General features: G+C 35.1%; 1 protein-coding gene across 1 annotated transcript; it reads left to right on the forward strand.

The window, feature by feature from the left end:
- Positions 1-13,942: 13,942 nt before the first annotated feature.
- Positions 13,943-22,373, forward strand: LOC121409417 (fibropellin-1-like). Its single transcript, XM_041601355.1, has 10 exons — positions 13,943-14,127; positions 15,036-15,143; positions 16,200-16,322; positions 17,541-17,672; positions 18,219-18,338; positions 18,749-18,871; positions 19,214-19,333; positions 19,818-19,940; positions 21,201-21,341; positions 22,102-22,373. The coding sequence occupies exons 1-10, from the start codon at positions 14,055-14,057 to the stop codon at positions 22,359-22,361; spliced, it is 1,323 nt and encodes a 440-aa protein (XP_041457289.1). The 5' UTR covers positions 13,943-14,054; the 3' UTR covers positions 22,362-22,373.
- The last annotated feature ends 234 nt before the right edge of the window (positions 22,374-22,607 follow it).

Raw genomic sequence — 22,607 nt, forward strand, 5'->3', positions numbered from 1 at the left:
ATTATGCTTGTATACTCATTGGAATAATTGGAAGCATTTTTAAATCAACAGCTCAGCCTCTATCAAAGAGGTGTTAACTGTTGATTATATATAAATACAGTCGAGGCCAAAAGTTTACATACACCTGGTGAGAAAACATATAAATGTGATTTTTGCCACCATAAGAACATTGGGGATCCTTTATTTTGATGGAGATGGGTAGTTATAGTATCTTCTTGACTTTCGAAGAGTATTTTTTTTTAATAGAAAATATATAGAAATATATATATGGTTGATCGTACTTCAGTTTGGATAAATTCAGTGGGTCAGAAGTTTACATACACTAACAAAAATTGATGATGGTGGTACCTGTATTACCCTAAGTATTTTTTTTCTTTTATTTTTTCACTTGTTGGAGTTGTCAATAAGCTTTCTGTATACTACTCCTGAGTTTATTGTCAATTCCTCCAGCAAGATTGCAACAATCCAGTCCCATTTGCAGATTTAATTGGTCGAATACCATTGTACTTTTAGTCTGTCCATTTGGTTTCTACAGAGATCTGGTCTGGAAATTTGACAACCCTCCATAATCTCCCCCTTTCTCTGTTTCACCCCTTCGTAAACTAATTAAAATGAATGTTTGGGTTTTTGTGGTGACTGAAGACACAATTTTAACATGGTTACTACTTTTAGGCTGGTGTATTAATGTGATGCTACATGCTCCAACATCTCAATACACAAACAATGTGTAATCTCCATTGATAAACCCTATTGATTGTAAAATCGGATGATGAACCATGTAGCATCATGTTAATAAGCCAGTCTAAAGTTGGAAATATATTAATATTAACTCCTTAATTACCACATTAACCAAAACATTCATTTAAATTATTTTTTAGAGTGGATAAACTGAGCAAAGGGGGAATGAGGAGGGGTTGTCACATGTCTAGACCAAATCCCTGTAGAAACCATATGGGCAGACCCCAAACATGGTATTCACCCAAGGAAACCTGGAAATATGACTGAATTGTTGCAGTCTTGCTGGAGGAATGGACAATAATCTCATAAGAAGTATACATGAAGCTTGTTGGCTGTTTCAACTAGTGAAAAAATGAAAAATAAGGCTAAATTCAGGCAACACCAACACCAATTTTGGTTAGTGTATGTAAACTTTTGACCCACTGAATTTATCCAAACTGAAGTTCAACCAACCATATATATGTTTCTAAATATTAAAACATACTCTTTGAAACTAAAGTAGATACCATACCCAAACATCTTCATCAAAATAAAGGATCCCCAATGTTCTTGTGGTGGTAAAAAATCATGTCTATGTTTTCTTACCTGGTGTATGTAAACTTTTGGCCTCAACTGTATACATATGTACAGTGGTGGCCAAAATTATTAGAACACCTGAACCTACACAAAGTCTATGGGAATTTAAATGCCCTATTTCATTTGCCGAAGTATGACAAAAGATATCTTTTGTGTGCCACTAGCTTTCATGACCGTTTAGCATAGGGTCTTACGTATATTTTGATACCAAATTTGTATAGTTTTGACCATCAAGTAATGCACAGCATTAAAAATCGTTGTGCTATGCGCTTTTGGTTCCCCCATAGACTTGTGTATTAAACATCTACTCAAATGCCAAAAAAGTAAAATGCCATTACATGTGCCGATTGCTAAAAAAAGTGTTTGAGATATAAGTTTGAAACTACGCAGGATTATTTATTTTAATATACCTCAAATACATGCCAAGTTTCAGAAAATTTGATCATACAAGAAGGGGTGGATTGGCCCCCTCCTTTGGTGGTGAGATGACCAAAATAACCATGCCCCTTGAAGGTTAAGATTATCTTTTTTTATGAAATGAAGACATTCCTTATAAATGAAATTTGTTTAGAGCAAATTTCATGAGCAATTCAAATATGTTGAAAAATTAAGGGTCAGAGGAAAGAAATACTAAAATAGGGGCTCCAGCCCTCACAAATAATTCAAAAAGCCCCCACATAATTTGTTACTACTTCACCCTTCCTTATCGTTAATGCCATTTTTGACATTATCATGAATTTTCCTTTGCGAAAAGGTATACTTTTGTAGGTAGAGACCTGATATATTTAACGTTATGACGCTTTAACCTTGATAGGAGTAAGATTTTTAGATTTTACAATTGGTAGCTTAACACAAAAAAGGGCGAGTTAGGGCAAATTGGGGGCGAGTTCCAAACTCATGACTATGTTATTTAGTTTTTAAAGTATAATGATGACTTTCGTAGACATTCCAGTCATTTTATAGGTATTTAAATGGTCAACTGAATGAAAACAACTCAAATTATTTAAATTTACTTGGTGTTCTAATAATTTTGGCCACCAGTGTAAATATATATATATATATTTATCAGCGTATATTATTTGTATAATTGTTAAATGTATTTGTATTTTATTATTGATGTAAATTATGTACAATTTAACATTTATGTTGCGATGCATGATTGTTTTTTAATAAATACCATTTTGAATTGAATTGAATTCCAAAGCTAAAAGTGCTGTATGGAGAGTTCAATATATAACATGTTGGGGTAATGAGTCCAAAGTAATTGATTTCATTGTATGAATGAAATGGTGGCAGTGTTAGTAATATTTTGAGAGCAAATTATTTAGAAGGTTAAAATGTTTATGTGCACTTGACTGGCAATGATATGAGATTTTAGGGCAGTGGTCGCCACAAGTATTTCAGACAGAAATGGCATTTGTTGTTCAGTTAATTCCACATGCCACTGTTTATCTACCGCTTTAAATTGTTACTTATTTTCACTTCATTGTTCTTACATGTATTTCAATTGATCTGCACTGTATTTATCAACCCTATAGAGCCCAAGGAGGGCTCATTGTTCCCCTTTTCGTTCTGTTTTATGCCAAATATCGTTTGTGTTTCTATTGCAATCCAGCTGTATTTATGTGTTTTCACACTTACAGCGCATGTTTTCTTCTTTCTCCTGTATTTTTTCTACAAGAGATTAAACAAAAACAATCTTGTTGATAATTTCTTATACAACTCAAAGACTTGAATTTAGATATTTCTTCAGTAGAAGTCAATTTTATGTCAAAGGTAGTTTTATTCAGATGAATTCTCCAAATCAAAGTGAAAGAAAGTGATCAAATTAGTTTACCCCGGTAGTGCTCAATCTTGATTGGTAAAGCAGAACAACAAGGGGAAAATAAATGCACACAATGAACCTGTTTACTGATTCAAATTGTAATATGGATTTTCTTTCCTGGGGACCTAATGGCAAGTTGCATGTATTCCATTATGCTGTTGTTAATGAATGAAATACAATACTAAGCATCAAGTCTGTGTATATTACTTGATGCTATGTCTGGAAATCATATAGCAAGCATTCTCATTGTCACGAACAACCTTGTTTTTTTTTGTTTTTTTTAATTCAGAAAAATGAATATTTTAGTGAACAGGTTTGTTCAGTTCCATATGTGTCAGTATGTTTGTGCCTGATACAGTCCTTATTTGTAGGGTCTTGCACGCATGTAATATACTCCATATTTACTACAAGTGATAACTTTCTATTAATTCCCCACAATCTGTGTGTTTGAATGCACAGCCTCAAAAGGTCCTACATTTTGAATTTGGCATGTGGGGTACACAGACTCAGAGCAATGTGAAAGGAAAAAAATAGTACCCCTCAATTCACTGTATGTGAGGCAGTAAGTTTGCAAAGGAAATAATTTAAGTGGTGTACTTGCAGTGTCTTACACTATACTTATAGTTTAGGGATATTCCTGATGACTCCAAACTAACTTTGCTTTCTTACATGTACATGTATTTCTATTGATTAACCCTAAAGAGCCCAAGGAGGGCCCACCTTGGCCTCCACACCATATCTTTGAAATTCATTTTTCCAACTTCATTTCATCAATCTTGGGAGAATTTACCTACTGTTTTATTCCAAACATATTTTGTCTTTTTATTCCAAACATATTTTGTCTTTCTATTGCAATGTAGTTGTAAAGGCTTTGTTCTCTTTTTTTTTTTTTTTTTTTTTTTTTTGTCTCGCCTGCATAGCAGAGCGAGACTATAGGCGCCGCTTTTCCGACGGCGGTGGTGACGGCGGCGGCGGCGTCAACAATGAAATCTTAACCAAGGTTAAGGTTTTGAAATGTCATCATAACTTAGGAAGTATATGGACCTAGTTCATGAAACTTGGACATAAGGGTAACCAACTATCACTGATCATCCTGCATCATTTTCATGTCACATGATAAAGGTCAAAGGTCATGTAGGGTCAATGAACTTTGGCCATGTTTGGGAAATCAGCATTGAAATCTTAACCAAGGTTAAGTTTTTGAAATGTCATCATAACTTCAGAAGTATATGGACCTAGTTCATGAAACTTGGACATAAGGGTAACCAAGTATCACTGATCATCCTGCGTGAGTTTCCAAGTCACATGATCAAGGTCAAAGATCATTTAGGGTCAACAAACTTAGAATATGCACAATTTTTTTTGAAATTTCATCATAACTTAGGAAATATATGGACCTAGTTCATGAAACTTGGACATAAGGGTAACCAAGTATCACTGATCATCATGCGTGAGTTTCCAGGTCACATGATCAAGGTCAAAGGTCATTTAGGGTAAACGAACTTAGAATATGCACAAGTTTTTTTTTAAATGTCATCATAACTTAGGAAGTATATGGACCTAGTTCATGAAACTTGGACATAAGGGTAACCAAGTACCACTGATCATCCTGCACGAGTTTCCTGGTCACATGATCAAGGTCAAAGGTCATTTAGGGTCAACGAACTTAGAATATGCACAATTTTTTTTGAAATTTCATCATAACTTAGGAAGTATATGGACCTAGTTCATGAAACTTGGACATAAGGGTAACCAAGTATCACTGATCATCCTGCCCGAGTTTCCTGGTCACATGATCTAGGTCAAAGGTCATCTAGGGATGACCTTTGACCTTAGACCAAAGTTAATTTTTTTTTACTTTAAAAGTATAAGGGCCTATTTCATGAAACTTGGACAAAAGACTACTAAGTATTGCTGTTAATTTTGTATGAGTGGCAGGTCACATGGTCAGCGTCAAAGATCATTTAGTGTTAATGAACTTTGACCATCAAAGTCAGCACTGCTGTTATATTGAATTGCGTAATGCAGGCGAGACTGCCAGAGGCGTTCCACTTGTTTAAATTTTAATGCCTCCGCCCCAGAGTGTTCAGGATGCCTAATGTTTTGGGGTTGTTTGTTAGTCTTTTTTTTTCATGCACTGAATCACATTATCATTGTTAATTCATGAAATATGAAAACCCACTTTTAAAATTTAAACTATCAACAATTTTGCAGTTGCACTTGCTTGCCAGACAATTATGTCATAAAATGTTGATCTGTTGAGATGTATAAGTAATGTATACAATCTGGACTGAATAAGCTTAAATTTTCACACACAGATATTTTTATGATTTTTGTTTTTGTTTTCTTTCTGATTTAGATATTCGCAAGGTGTTACATGCAAATGCTTTCATTACAAAAATAGACAAGAGGTTGTGACCCACAAAACAAAATTCATGAAAATAAAATCCTCTAAAAATTTCAGCTCCTCCAGTATGAGAGCATATAAAGCATTTTTTTTTAAATTAATTATTAGATAAGTATCATTTGTTAACTCTTGATCTATTGAAGTGTTGATAGGGCATAAATTTATGTGATCCTGAAACTTATATATAAATGTGATATATGCACTGGGTGACCCCAAAAGAAAGGAACCACTATTAACTTTAATTTCAGCATGATTAATGATATAAAGCACTAATTGTTCTGTCGTTACTTCGTAAGAAAATATCCTTTCAGATAATATGAAACAAAAATAAACCATTTTTAGCCTCACGTTTAAAAGTTTGTGAATGAGTGACTCAAAACGAATGATCTTGGTGTCATATTATAGGGAAACAAATGATCTTTTAAATGATTTTAGCAATTACCCCTTTATATCATTTATCGCGCTGATATAAAAGATTATAATGGTTCCATTCTTTTTGGGCCACTCGGCATATATATTATATATTGCAAGATCTATAATTTAGTTCAAGATCAATTACCTCAACATTTTCTTGGTATGTTCATACATTTGATTAGGGGTTCAAGATGGAAATCTACATATTTTTTTGTGGTTTTCTTGTTTTAAGGCAAAAGTTTATACCCTGTGTATTTGTGTTTTAGTTCACATTTTCTTCTTTTTTCCTGTATTTTTTGTACAAGAGAAAAAAAATTACATGTTCACCAACAACTCAAAGACTTGAATGTTGTTATTTCTTCAGTAGAAGTCAATTTTTGTCAAAAGCAGTTTTATTCAGATGATTACTCCAAATTGAAGTGAAAGAAAGTGATCAACTTGATTTAGTGCTCTAGAGTGAAATTGTAGCCTGGTTGGTATGCAGAAAAACTACAGGAAAACTAAATGCACACAATGAACCTGCTTACTGAATGATTCAGATTTTAATATGGATATTTCTTTCTTGGGGACCCAGTGACATGTTGCATGATGAATGAAATACAATACTAGGCATCCTAGCTGTGTATATTACTTGATAAAATGTTTGGAAATCATATAGCAAGCATTCGGAATGTCTAGAACGACCTTTGGAGGGAAACAATGTTGGAAGAAAAAAATAAATGAAAATGAATTTAGTTAGTGAACAGGTTTGTTCAGTTACATTATGTGTCAGTATGTTTGTACCTGATAAAGTCCTTATTTGCAGGGTCTTGTACCTTATACTATACCCAATATTTAATTTCCCACAATCTGTTGTATTTATAGCCTCAAAGGTCCTACTTTTTTAATTTGGCATGTGGGGTACACAGAACAATTTTGAGGGGGAAAAATAGTACCCCTCAATTCAATGTATGTGAGGCAATGAGGGTGCGTGTGCATGTCCCTATTGGGTCCTGGATTTGGACCCCATATACAGGGGCCCACAGAGTATATGAGAAATTGACATGAAATGCCCCACAAGGCAGTTCCCTGTAAGGACACAAATGTCGGTATGTGTGTGTGTATGTGCGTGTTTGCAAAAACTATTCTCTTTGGATCTGTTGAATGGAAAACCAAGTATTAACAAAAACTAGGGGGATTTATGTGTGTGTATCAATACAACATAAACCTATGTGAAGACAGGTCTGCGCCCTTGAATTATACTATTTGATTCGCCCAGGACTCGGTCGAGTCCCATCATCTGAATCCGAGTCCAAGGCCGGGCCATCCAAGGCCAGGACCAGCAAGATCGGTCTCGAGTCTGTGTCCAAGACCGAGTCCGGTCTCTAGTCCTCCAACACTGCCACTAACTAGTATAGTGGACACGTATATAATTGTGTGGACCAATGTCCTCACAATGATATACGTCTCCATTAACTAGTACGGTATATATTAGTGTGGACAAGTATATAATTGTGTGGACCAATGTCCCCACAATTATATACGTCTCCACTAACTAGTATATATTAGTGTGGACACGTATATAATTGTGTGGACCAATGTCCCCACAATTATATACGTCTCCACTAACTAGTATATATTAGTGTGGACACGTATATAATTGTGTGGACCAATGTCCCCACAATTATATACGTCTCCACTAACTAGTATATATTAGTGTGGACAGGTATATAATTGTGTGGACCAACGTCCTCACAATACGGTAATAAACGTCTCCACTATCTATATTGAGCTACATTCACATTGGAGAATTGCGGACTGTTGCGTTACAAGGAAATCAATAGAATTAACGAAGCATGCCACCAAGCCTCGCTCCAAGCTTGACCTCTGATTTCAATAGGCTAGCAGATTAGGAGGGATTATTTTTTTTTGCGTTTCTAAATTGCGCACAGTTGCGTACAGCTGCGTACAGTTGCGTTCCAATCTGCAGACGGTTGCGTACAATTGCGCACAGTTGCGTTCAATGAGCCAACGCAACAGTACGCATTTGTACGCAACTCCAATGTGAATCTAGCTTTAGTGTGGACAAGTATATAATTGTGTGGACCAACGTCCACGCAATTATATATGTGACCAAACATATATAGTATAATTGTGAGGACCAATTACGTCCCCAAAATTATATATGTGACCAATCGTATATAGTATTGTGTGGACCAACGTCCCCACAATTATATATGTGACCAAACATATATAGTATAATTGTGAGGACCAATTACATCCCCAAAATTATAGACCAATCGTATATAGTATTGTGTGGACACATTATATATAATTATTTGGACCAATGTCTCCCTATCCAGGTGTAATATTTTGTTCTTGTTTTTTTTCCCGTATATATTATTATATATAGTTAGAGGGTAGTTATTGTCACCTTTTTCCAAAAAAATAAAAATTCTACGACAACCGCATGTTCATGTGCGCACAAAACAGTATATAGTATAATTGTGAGGACCAATTACTTCCCCAAAATTATATATGTGACCAATCGTATATAGTATTGTGTGGACCAATGTCCCCACAATTATATATGTGACCAAACATATATAGTATAATTGTGAGGACCAATTACGTCCCCAAAATTATATATGTGACCAATCGTATATAGTATTATGTGGACCAACGTCCCCACAATTATATATATGACCAAACGTATACAGTATAATTGTGAGGACCAATTACGTCCCCAAAATTATATATGTGACCAATCGTATATAGTATTGTGTGGACACATTATATATAATTATGTGGACCAATGTCTCCCTATCCAGGTGTATTGTGTGGACCAACGTCCCCACAATTATATATGTGACCAAACATATATAGTATAATTGTGAGGACCAATTACGTCCCCAAAATTATATATGTGACCAATTGTATATAGTATTGTGTGGACACATTATATATAATTATGTGGACCAATGTCTCCCTATCCAGGTGTAATATTTTGTTCTTGTTTTTTTTTTCTTTTCCGTATATTTTAGATATATTATTATATATAGTTAGAGGGTAGTTATTGTCACCTTTTTCCAAAAAAATAAAAATTCTACGACAACCGCATGTTCATGTTCGCACAAAACAGTATATATGTAATGTCCACATAGGAACAGTCGTATGTGTATATATATATATATATATATGTATATATATATATATATACATATGTATACATTATTACATTATATGTTCTTGGTAAATGACACAGACTGGTTTGGTGGATTTTTCAGTTATTTTTCCTAAGGGTTATTATGCTCTGAAACTCTTTAACACCAATGAAATGATAGAAGATAGTCTCAAATGATAAATGATCTGTAATAAACAATGACAGCAATTACCTTTTTGGCTAAACCCGACTTCAGAATACAGGCCTCTGGGTTTTATACATGAACAGCATTTCATTAAAATTAAGTGAGAAGACATTCAAGAACACCCAAAATAAGTTCCTTAAAACCTGCTTACCAACATATTCAGCTTGTATTCATGTTCCATAAAGAAACTTGCCAGTGGCTTTTAAATCATCTCAACAAGGAAGGCATGCGAAGTGGACTTAGTTTCTTTATTAAAAACTGACACATATGCCACCACCGCTGCCACCCATACCCACCACCACCTTTAATAACGCAGAATTAATGGATTATGCATAAAGGATTAGTTTGATATATATTTTTAATGTGCGTAATATAATTATATATTTATTCATTCATATAGTCTACTGTGCATTTAAAGGTATCAATCACTTCATTATGAAGATTCCAAGTCGCGAACCATGTCGACATGCAACTTGTCATAAGTCGGCTTTAAAGATTTCATAAGCGACTTTTTATATGTCGACTTGGCATATAGTATATCCTGCCATTTTGACATAATGATATTATTTCAACATAGTAAGATAAATTATCTTTGCCATCTCTACAAATCGATGGCACTATAGAGCTTTAGTGTGATTGGGATTAGAACCCTTTGTTTCACGAGTTACCGGTTTCTCCATTCCGACAGGGATTAGTGCCATTACTGGTATTTTCATAAACTAATGCAATTCTGTCCTATATATTTTTCCAAGTAATTGAAGAATTAGCGGCGTACCCAGGATTTTCCAAAAGGGGGGCAAATTTTTTGGAGGATATTTCGTCCGCGAAAAATTTTACAAGCAAAAAGATTAGAAAAAGGTCTTGAAGTTCAAAACGGGGGTGGGGGGACCAACGTCCCCTGGATCATTTGTGACTCGGGGGGGGGGCAGGGGTACGTCCCCTGCATGAGTTGTGACTCGTCAGGGGGGCAGTCTGCCCTGCCCCCTTAGGTACGCTAGTGTGAAGAATGTACAAGCTGAATCATAAAGACGAGAACATTTCAATCTACCATCGAATAAGCATCAAAACAAATTAAAGGCTTACCGAGAATGAACAGGAATTTAAGGAGTGAAAAGGCTTACTGCACCTAAATGAATGTAAATGTCGTCTGAATGTTCCAGAATGACACCAAAAGTATCGCCTGTTAGTTGACACAAAAGTAGCATAGAATCGTATATAGATTGTTCGACTTTGTGTAGAGGCTGTACATCAAACGTCAAAGTGTCATAGCCTACGATCTCTGGGCCTTCGATGATCATTATAATTGCCAGTTTTTCACAGCCGCGACGGGAACGGATTCCAAAACGCACAAAATCTATTGAAAATGCCCGTCAAATCACAATGAACAGCTGAGAGGTTTTTGTCGAAAATTGATGAACCAGGAAAGCTGATCGTCGCAAGCTTCTGAGCTTATGCAAAAATGCAAATATGTCGTTGTTCGTAAAGTTACGCACAACTGGAACATGGTCATAGGTGCTTATTGAGCTACATACATTACATAGGGATAGTGGGGATAGTGTGACACAGGAAAGGTCACCAGTCGTGTGTAAAGTCTTGCGTAACTTTACAAACAGCTTTATGAAACACACACCAGGACAAAACTACTGTTTTGATTGATTCTCTTCTCGACAAAGACTGCTTTTAGCAACGGTTCCCCAGGTCTTGGTAGGGAAATCTTAAGACGAGGCTCCAGAACGTCATCATAGGTCATACTTTGTGAACTAGGCATTAAACAAATAAATAGCATGAGTGAAATTGATTGGACAAACCATCATTTCCGAGACGATTTGGATAAAGTTATCTTTCCGAATGGAGCAGGGGCAAGATAGGGTCTACTTTCATATCACTGAGAAATTCAGAAGTGTTCGTATCATAGGAGCCGTGGGTTATCTACTGGAATCAAACAATGATTATATGTTTTAAATTCAACGGTTTAATTTTAGAAATAAAATAAGATGACACTCCAACTGTAACCTCCGTATATGTAATGGAAGAAGTCTAGGTGCATAGCTTCTTTGCTTTAGTACATGCATTTGTTCGTTTCAATGAATTGTGCGAGTGTGTAATTCATTTTCCCTTATGGTCGTTTAAATGTGCTTACGGGTGAAATAGAAGAGGTAATTGCCAACTCGTCCACTCACCACATGGTCTACTTTCATTTTGTCTAATGCCATTCCGTTCATCAACATTTCGTTTAAAATCAATTAACACTTAGACCAAATGGTATATGGACATGGCTATTGGACCAACTGGTTATTAGATGAAAAGGTGAGTGGACGAAATGGCAATTAGACCATATATATAGTGGACGAACTAATGGGAGACCAAATTATAGTAGACGACTTAGCAATTGGACGAATTGGCACTAGACGAATCGGAAATAATCCATAGTACAAGGTGTAACGAACATCTGTCTTATAGATAGTCCAATATGCAACCTATTTTTCCCAAAGATAGTCCACATTGCAACACATATACTCATACTCATAATGATAACGTTTGTTGGTACTTTGTAGTTCCAAGTTATTAATATGATAGATCAGCATACAGCAGACCACCTTGTGTGGTGGGCAAATCCTCAACTTATCACATGATGCGATCTTTTATTTCACAGATCGGTCAACAGCATTCATAGTAGCCTAACATGTGTATTATTATATAAATTATGTTATTTTATGAATAAGATATAAATGTTGGTCACCATTTTTCTACGCCTCCTCAGCCTGTCGCTTCTTGACTTTGGGATTAACGGAATAAAGTCAATCATAATTAATTTCGATTTACCTTTCTGAATACGAGATAAAGTAAACTTTCCAATAAAGTAAATACTCAAATCTACTTAACGGATTGAAAGAAAACACTCATTCTCATAGGTAAAAGAAAAAGAAATATAATGGAGATTGTGCAAATATTGACTCGAATCCCTCCTTATGTATTTGATCATGGAGTCTTATTCTATTTGGAGTTGACTGTAATGTTTGCTAAATTAAACATCTCAAATACAATAATTATTCAGACCTATGAATCTATACTGCCCATGTATCAGTATTATCTGCTGATTACCTCATTGTAAGTTATCAACCGAATACAATTTTGGAGCGTTGTGGCCCAGTGGATTTAGTCTTCGGACTTTGAAACAGAGGGTCGTGGGTTCGAATCCCAGCCATGGCGTAATTTCCTTCAGCAAGAAACTGATCCACAATGTGCTGCACTCAACCCAGGTGAGGTAAATGGGTACCGTTAGGAAGTACTTCCTCAAAAAGCTGTGTGCGCTGTGAACGCCTAGCTTAGCCGGGTAATATTGGAGCGCCTTGAGCACCTAACAAGGTGGATATGTGCGCAATATAAATACCCTATATTATCATTATTATTATTATTTTGCTTCAGCTTTATGGGATTCCGAATCGTGAAATCTCAGGTAAACAAGACACTGTTAAGAAAGTGAATATTCACTTTTAAATATCTGTTAACTTTGAAGCTGGCATACGTATTTCGTTCACCGCTGAATTTAGTATTGGTATCTGTCGGTCATTTGTTATAACACAGATGCAGAATAGGACAAATGTAATGTTTGAATAATTTCATTTTGTTTTTAAAGATCTTAAAATTGAAGAACACCTGACGTTAATTCAGATGTCGGATAAAATATAAAGATTTTCCTTGTTTCAGAATTTCATAGAAGAAATTTATCAATTCAAAAGAAGAATGGGATAGCTATATCCTATGGCATATTCTTTTCAATAGGCATAAGTAAGATTAATAGTTACTGATCGAAACATGGACCTGGGAACCGGGGGTGCTGCGTGTGTTATTCTCCACTGGCAGCACCCCCTGGGATTCTGGTGGGTTTGGCAAAACAAAGAAATGCAACCACAATGACTTATCTTGTAGAAAACTTTTTGTTGTTGTTGTTGTTGTTGCTTATCGAATTTCTCGGACCAAAATTACCTTAATTTTATAATAAACCCCCCTTTTTTCAAATTAACATCAGCACCCCATGTAAAAAAATCGTTCCCATGGCCCTGGGTTGAAATACATTATTCATGTATCTGAAAGCCATGTGCTCAGGAATCAAGTTGTAACCATTTTGATTTGTACTGTGTGTCTCTTTAAAGATTTGATTGATCTCCATTGAATTGGATGCATTAGATCTTTTCCATGGACATGAAGATCCTTTAAGTAATTGGAACATTTTCTGATGATTTATATTTTATGAACCTTCAATTATTTGGAGTTGAATTATTTTCTATAAAAAGAAAAATAAACATATTGAAACGTGAAAAATTCCAATAAAGGAGAAAGACGTTCAGTGTGTATTTTTCAAGCTTGAACTTTGTATAGATATCTAGCGCACAATGCACAATTGTATCTGGGACTATTCCCTGTTACTCCCTTGTTCGACAGCACAAACAATTAGAACTAAAAGTTTTTATTGTGTCTTTTTTACGTCAGTGCTTTTGTTCGAAATATGTTTTCATATGCTTTGTACTGTTGACACGGCTCCTTCTTCAAATACCAGTCGATCACGTACGTTGGCTTTGGAAGTGTTCTTGTCCATTTCGTTCTGTTCTTCCACAATTATCCCCTCACCTCCAGATGGATTTCAGGTTACTGTCAACCTGGCTTCCGCCCACAACACTCCTCTGAACTGTCTTTGATAAACTCGACGGCTCATTTGACAGTGTCCCAGGATCCGTTTAAAGACAACATGGGGCGAGTGTGGCTCGGGGTGATTATTGCCCTGATTGCTATAGCTGCATCTTGTGTGCAGGCGCAACCGGGTAAGTCTGTGGAGTAATAAGAAGAAAATTGCATGACATTGTCTGTGTTTTTATATTTTAAAGGTAGATCAACTGAAAACTTAATTCAATTCAATGACGTACAAAAAATATGACAAATTAGTCAATAGAAATATTATTAACTCCAATTCATGATTCATGATAACTCCTTACATGATGGGAGAGCTTATTGAAAAGCATATTTCGACACGTTCATGATGATAAGAAACCAATTGGAAGCATAAAGCAATATTGAGACTATCGGGTAGTAGTTTTACGGTATGAAACTGACTGGCGAGAATGTTGAAGTTTGGAAGGTGACAGTCCATCTTCAGGAGACGGACAGTGGATATTAGTTCAAGTTAAGGGAAGTAAAGACAATTACCGCTTTTACCATGTTAACAGGTTTGAAAATATGAATATCTTGTGATTATACAACTGATTATCTTGTAAAACACCCTTAGTATATCATAGTTTGGTTTTCGACCATCGTTGGGTTAGGTAAAGCCGTCTGTGGGTTCTTAACACACAACGCGAGACCCTTTTCTTCTGCTAAATCAAACTCTTAAGAGTTTCATTTGAACTGACATCTGACATAAATTGAGACTTGAATTCTTGTTCTTAAGAAGATTCTAAGGCATTTTGTTAACAGGGTTATTAAGAGTTAAACGAAAGAATGGGTCATCGGTTGTGGGTTAAGTTGAGCTTGATTTACGAACAGCTAGTAGAAAAGCCGTTTTCAAGTTTAACTCAAACGAACGTAATTAATAATTATGTAACACATTATTATTAAATTAATTTTTTTATTGTTTGTTTCATGGTGTGTAGGCTTATCAGATCAAAATGAACATAATCCATTTATCATGCAACATTATTATTATTTATTGTCATTTTATTATTGTGTATTTCAGACGTATGCTTATCAGCTCCTTGCCAGAATGGAGGAACATGTGATGCTCAATTTGGTTCATATTCCTGTGATTGTCGTCCAGGGTATGAGGGTGTCCATTGTGAACGTGGTTAGCATTCATGCATTATTTTCATTATTGTATCATTATTTGATTATTTTGATGGGAAGTAGTAGTAACAGTAGTATTAATGGTTAAAGTGGTGGTAGTAGTAGTAGCAGTAGTAGTAGTAGTAGTAGTAGTAGTAGTAGTAGAAGAAGAAGAAGAAGTAGTAGTAGTAGTAGTAGTAGTAGTAGTAGTAGTAGTAGAAGAAGTAGTAGTAGTAATGGTAGTAGTAGTGGTGGTAGTAGTAGTAGTAGTAGTAGTAGTAGTAGTAGTAGTAGTAGTAGAAGAAGAAGAAGTAGTAGTAGTTGTAGTAGTATTGGTAGAAGAAGTGGTGGAGGTAGTTTTGCACTTAATGACACTGTGGAAAGTTTTTTTTTAATCTTCAAAAATCAGTCGCAAAATTAGCCAATTACCAATGATAAATCTGAAATGTCAATGTTGGTTCAAACGGCAGGTTATGGCAGAGAAATCACAATTTTATCTATACATATTGTAATATTTACACCGTTTTGTCTGAAGATGCTGCTAATCTGTTTGCGAATTTAGCACATGTTTCAAATTAAGCATGTATGGTTATCTGATAATGATATATGAAATATTGGATAGTTTATCTGAAAAAACTGGCATCTCGAGGCAATATTGAGATTAGAATCATGAGACTTGTCAAACTTACACTTTCAATTCTCATCTGAGTTAACTTTGGTGAAACCCTTTTAGGTGTATTTTCTTTATCCTATTTTTATGCATTTATTGTTATTACGATTAAATTTAGTCTAGAAAATACTTTTCTCTCTTTTTTTAGAGGATAACGAAACCTATTAAAGATAATGAGAAACTCTTTAAGAAAATCCTTAAGATTCAAGCAATTTGGACTTAGGAACGTTACTCATACTTTAATGTCGTAAAAATAAATAAAATATTGTGATATTTCGTGCATCTCAAACACGAATGTTAAGCTTTAATGCATTTATTATAAATTAATATATTGATAAAATGGTGTAGGTGGTATAATGAGAAGTTATATTTGTCTTTATCTTCCATTTGTGTATATTTTCTCGACAGAGATGAACTTTACAGCCTGCAGGAATAATGCTTGTCAAGGAATGTCGGCATGTGTCGCCGTGAATGATACCGTGTACTACTGTATTTGTCCTCTTGGCGTCTATGGCACCTATTGCGAATATGGTAATGACGTATCACAGGTGTACCCATCTCTCCCTCACTCTCCCTCACTTGTTCTCTCTCTCTCTCTCACTTTCTCACTTCCTCTATCCCAAACCCACCCAACACACACTCACCCTCCAAAGTTAGAAGGCCATAGATGGTTCTTGAATTTTGGCAGGAACACAATATTCCTGTAAATAGGTGGGTTGCGAAAGAAATTAAACAAATTTTAAAGTATGATTATGATTCCGCAACTTCCTTTCCCTTAAACTGAGGCATTTTCAAACGAAAGTTGTTGACCATTTGAATGCCAAGTCTCCCCCAAGACAAGTTGATTTGAATGAAAATCTAGAAATAAAATAAACATGTTGCTGACAATATCAAATCCGATGTAGAATGAAAATTTATGGAAGTACCCTTAAGTTACGCTGACTTTTACAGTCAACAATAATTACAGTCAATATTTACTTTAAAAATTTTCTCATATTAAAGTGGGGATAATATTGATTTTGTTATATTTCAAATTACTAGAAACAAAATGAGTGTCATCAGTTCCTCATTTGCATTTGGACCAGGATGTAGTGACATCACCCACTCATTTTGCTTTTCACGATACAAGATGTAAAATATTTCAAAATTTTTCTCATTTTAATGTGAGACTGACTTCGATTCCTTCTTTAACATAAAGAATAAATTGCCATTTTTGTGACCTATTGTTATTCTATCAAGAAATTCCTTATGGTCAAACCTGATGCAAATATCAATATATTCTATAATTCATACGAAATTCAAAAGAAATAGTGAGTGTGTGACATCATCAGTTCTCTCAATCACAAATCACTTTTCTATTTGTATATAACTGTTTTGTGAAAAGAAGCAACATTTTCACACTGTCATAACTTTTCATTTTTTATTATTTTTTATGACCTTATATTTTATGACAACGTCAGCATTACATTTGTTCAATGTTTATGTGGTTTAATCATAGCCAATGAAAAGTTATACCAGAATAAAAACTGATGGAATGTAATATATGATAACTATGAGTCAACAAAAAGTACCCATCTTGTTTTGTGCCGTAGAATAGTATTCTGATAACTGCGGCCTCTCAATTTACAGATTTTAGGGGTAACTCATTTATAACAAACGAAGAAACATTCGTAAGTAAAAAAAATTTAAATAAACCCATAATGAAAAAAAATTGTACCCTGACTGCAAAATAAACCCTTTGTATTCCAGGTTTTCCAGTGACTACCACTACACCAGATCCGTGCTTATCATCACCGTGTCTAAATAACGGTGTGTGTGTTAGGGAAGCAGACACATTCCATTGTGAATGCGCGTACCAATATTATGGAAGGTACTGCCAGTGTAAGTACTAGAGATCATGACTTTTTTTGTTCATCAGCAAATACGAAATTCGCTTGCTGCTTCGATCATTCTTTTTTTTTGTTTGTGCTCCTATACTCATGATTTATTCATAAAAGGACTTCACCTTAAAAAAAAAGAGACCTCTCCTGGGGTGAGGCATTTTAAAGGCCACATGTGACTTAAATATTTTGAATAAGAAATACAAATAAAATGATTATACGTTTCTGATATATTAAGAATGTATTTCCACATCTTTTGTTATTCATGCATCTTAGCCATGTTAACATAATTTATATGTATGAATAACTTTTTCATGAAATGTTTCTGAATAGTTTGAGTCTAGCTCTTGTTTTCTAAAATCTGTATTTTTTTGAAGCCTTTGAATTTTGTTCCCATGTATGAATTAGGATCAGTGATAAGATTTCACCAAAATTTATATTATAATCAATATACTTAAAGTTCCTACACGGAAATATGTATACATTATTATTTCTTATTGGTATTATGCAATGTACTTATTTAATTCTAAACTGATTCCTCTTAAAGATTACGGTAGTGACCCGTGCCTTTATTTCCCCTGTTCAAACGGGGGATCCTGTGTAACTCCATATGGACAAGCCATCTGCTCTTGTCCACCGGGATATTCTGGGATTTACTGCGAAGAAGGTATGAACACGTTATTAATTGGAATATGACACCACTATTCTCTCTCTCTCAATTATCCACTCTTCTCTAAAATAAACCGGACAAGCAAACACTGATTCTCTACATGTCTTCATGTATATATATATATATATATATATATATTTATATATATATATCCAGGAATGTATCTTCCTCTGACAAAAATATCTACATTTTCATGTCTACTTTGCAGAAAGACTTGCATCTACTTTACCTTTAACCAGTATGTAAAAACTTGTTTGGTTATTCTTGCTTTCAACCTGAGTCAAAGTTATTTGGCAGAACTATATACCTTGCTATAGGCTTGTTATATATTCATATATACGTGTTATTTCCGTCGATTCTTTAATACATTGTCACATATATGCTTCTTATTTTTCATATTTATCCAGTACCTGGTACTGAACACCCCTGTGACAGCGCACCTTGTCTGAATGGAGGAAGTTGCACGGAGTATGGATATTCTTTGTATCTGTGCTCATGTCCAGAGGACTACTACGGACCAAACTGCGGAAGTAAGAGTACTCAGTATAATTAAATGAAATAAATTGATTTTAGAAACAATCTTCATTATCATCACTCTTCTCTCTCGCCCCCCCCCCATCCCTCCCGCCCCGCCCCCTCTTTCCTCCTCTCTTCTCTTTGTTTCCATATACATGTATCGTACTCAATCCTCTATCAAGTATGTATTCCCATTGTGGTGCACTCTTGATTTTATATGAGAGTAGTTTATATTGTTAATCTTGGTCCACAAAAATTTTGCCGTACAAATTATGATTGCGCTTCTTACAGATATCAAGTGAAAAGATAATTTTTCAATGTTGCCTTATTCGTTTTGGTGTTATATCTCCGTTTAGTTTTCTTATCAGACCCCTGTGAGTCCTATTTCTGTTATAATAGTGGAGAATGCAGCGCAACATTTGGAGTACCATCGTGTACATGTCCTTATGGATTTTACGGAGAGTTCTGTGAACGAGGTAGGCCTACCGACGACTTAATTCAACTCTTCCAGATATCTAAGTGATAAAAATAGAGGAAAATAAGAACAAATAAAGCGGACGATATTTTGTAGGACTGTAAGCTATGCTTCATGTACAAAATTGAGAAGCAATGTATACTTTCTGAGACTTGCCACAGTTTACTTTATCTTTAAATTAGCTTACAATGCTACAAATTATTATTATCATTATTACCATTATCATTGTCATAATAGCTATTACTATTATCCTTTATATATAAATTATCTTATAATATCAATTATTATTATTGTTATTATTATTAAGTAATTTCTGAGCTTCCACCAACCTAAATGATTATTTGGGGTGAGCTTTCGTCCACTTCTGTCGACGATCTCAAGCTAATTGATCAGTTACAAAGTTTGCTGCCTGTGGTGGTCTGTATTGCTATTATTATTATTATTATATTATCACTATTATTATTATTTCGATTTAATTAATACAGGTAACGAAGACTCGTGTTCAAGTGCGCCATGCCTGAATGGAGGATCGTGTTATCAGTCGTCTTTGCTCGGAGGTACATACATTTGCATATGTCAGGAAATGTACCACGGTGATCACTGTGAAAGTAAGTAAAAGCTTGAGGTCTGCCCACTTGGGTTTAATAATATAAAACTGCTATCAAATGGATAACTCTGATTTTTTATTGTTTGTTCGGTTTATTTCTTTATACTCTCAGTTTGAATTTCGAAGAATTTGATGAGATGTTTGTTTTGTGGAAAGTTGTCTTTAGAATTTTCTCTTCCTCTACACAACGGTCATCCCAACCGCTTATTGATAAAATAATGTGTACCTTATCTCAATTTATACCCCTCCTCGATTCATACCCTTCGTTCCTATATAGTCATAGCTGTACGCAGACATTTTTGACGGGGGGCGGGACACAGAAACTTTTTCAAAAAAATCGAAAGCAAGGGAGCGAAGCGCCCGCGCTTGTCATTGGGGCGCTTTTGCATTTTGTAAAGTGAAATTAAAGGATTTCGTGCATACGGTCATGCCTGTAGTTGGCAAGTTTACATCATGTCTCTTTAGTAATGATATAACACAGTTCAATTATTTCTACATCAATTGTAATTATAAATGGATGCATTATTTCATCACCATTTTTTATCTTGTTCTCTCTTTCTAATAAAACGGTTAGCAACACAATGCAACTGCGTTAATACACACCTGTCTTCAAAAGCTTATACATGTATAAAGACAAATTTGTATGGCTGTATTTTAGATTAAAACCATACTTGAATTAATTGATTGATTGATTACAGATATAGGGATACAAATAATTTGTTACATGATTTACCAACTCTCGTGTCAGATCGCGAAGCCTGGCATACCATTGTTGATTCATTTTCGGATGTGTCCGATTTGTAGTGTGTTTTTTAATGTTCTTATTTCTCTCTTTATTTATCTTTTTTCTTTCGGTGTTTACTTATATTAACGGGTAGAATTGAGCGCCATTTACTGTAATTATATAGGGTCACAATGTTTTACCTTGTTTGGGGTAATTTCTTCACAATAAACTTACAGAGTATTTGTATCATGCATTAGAATTAAAGACGAACAAATATTACTAACGTTTACTAAGAAACAGAGATAAACAACAATATAATGCATTACATTATTCAAAACATGTATTACGAAAACTATTTAAAAAAGATAAACTGACAGCATGCCTTAATATACATAATAGGATCTTTAATAAAATGATGCAAAGATTCAGAAGCCAGTATCCCTCATATTTACTGCTGTTATAATGATTTCGTGAATATGGTGAAGTGGGAAAATGAAATTCCTGATTGTTTTTTTTTTCATGATTTTTCCCCCTCAGTCTCCGGTCCCGACCTGTGTAAGGAATACATATGCGAGAATGAAGGGACCTGTGTGAACCCTGACTATTTCGATCCTCTTGCGGCCACCGCACCGTATTGCTTGTGTTCACCTGGATTCACTGGTCCTCAATGCGAAGATGGTACGATGGCTGATGTTGTTGTTTTTTAATAGGCAAACTTGTCGGTTTTGGCAATGGTTTTCTCGCTTTTTTTGCTCACTTATGAATTATTTGTTCATACGTTGGTCTAACTTTTAGTTAGAAAAGAACAGGTTCCAGGAAATAGTGCAAGACTGGCTTTCTTGGTACTATTTTATAACGTTATCCTGATAAGCCCACTCGATAGGAGGTGATTAGGATTGTTTTTAAGAGTTTGGACCTCTAGGATGAACAGAGCCATTATATCAATTGCTCTGAATAGAGTGATCCATCCGTATCTTTTCAAGTTTTTGCTCTTTGATAATATTCGCAGTTAAAATTTATATGTGTAAAATATGATTACTATATTGTAAATATTTATGCGGTAATAAAACCAAACCGACCCAAGTTTCATGTAGACTAGGATATGGCGATTACTGCACAGTCATGGAGGCATAGAATAATACGTAATGGCCTTGTCGCAACCAACTTGACCTTTCCCTGCTCACTGAAATCATTTCCTGTCTTTTCTGTTTTTACGAGCAAGGTAACGTGTTTTAGAGGGGGGAGGGGGCTTCCCTTTCCTGAATCCTCACCTGTTCGAACTTTCTCTACTGTTACATTTGTCGATTCGCATCAATGGCGCTTTGATGTAGTGAGAAAAATAAGTGTAAGTATAATCTTTACCCTAATTATTATCAATTACTGTAAAAATAAATTCCATTCCTATTATCGATATTTTGTTTGTCTTTCATGACGGCAGAAATCAATGGAGTTCAATGCGGCGATGATGTATGCTATAATGGCGGATCCTGCGTTGTGTCGTATGGAGGAGAGGCCTACTGTAAATGTGCTCCTGGATTTTTCGGCCAACAGTGCGAACAAGGTATGGGTGTATTCTTTTCCATCCAATCATTAAAAAAAACATATATCTGCTGCAAAGCTGATAATATATGCAGGCTAGAGATTAAGAGAAAGACTTATTTGTCCCGTCTTTACCATAATGTTAAAATAAGTAAATAACCCGTAAGATTACAGGTGTTCTCGAGACTCTGCTGCAGGAACTTCTTTTATTTTAAGGATAAATTTTCTAACAGTACATGCTATCATTGAGAAACGCCATGAACCTTTAAGGTTGTATATTTTTGCCTCTGTCCCGTGAAACCTCTCATGCTCTATATTGATCCATTCTCCACTACGGAAACCATCAGGGCCCCACTTCCTAGAAATTTGCAATGAAAGTATGATAGCAACTCTTGCTGGAATATC

Source organism: Lytechinus variegatus, chromosome 2, assembly GCF_018143015.1.
Source record: "Lytechinus variegatus isolate NC3 chromosome 2, Lvar_3.0, whole genome shotgun sequence".
NCBI classification, from domain to species: domain Eukaryota; kingdom Metazoa; phylum Echinodermata; class Echinoidea; order Temnopleuroida; family Toxopneustidae; genus Lytechinus; species Lytechinus variegatus.

Bases quoted from the DNA above. Each gene is read 5' to 3' on its own strand.
- LOC121409417 (XM_041601355.1), top strand. From the start codon at position 14,055: ATGGGGCGAGTGTGGCTCGGGGTGATTATTGCCCTGATTGCTATAGCT. The intron at 17,673-18,218 runs GTAAGTACTAGA...TTCCTCTTAAAG, and splicing joins TTATGGAAGGTACTGCCAGT to ATTACGGTAGTGACCCGTGC. The intron at 19,941-21,200 runs GTAAGTAAAAGC...TTTCCCCCTCAG, and splicing joins CCACGGTGATCACTGTGAAA to TCTCCGGTCCCGACCTGTGT.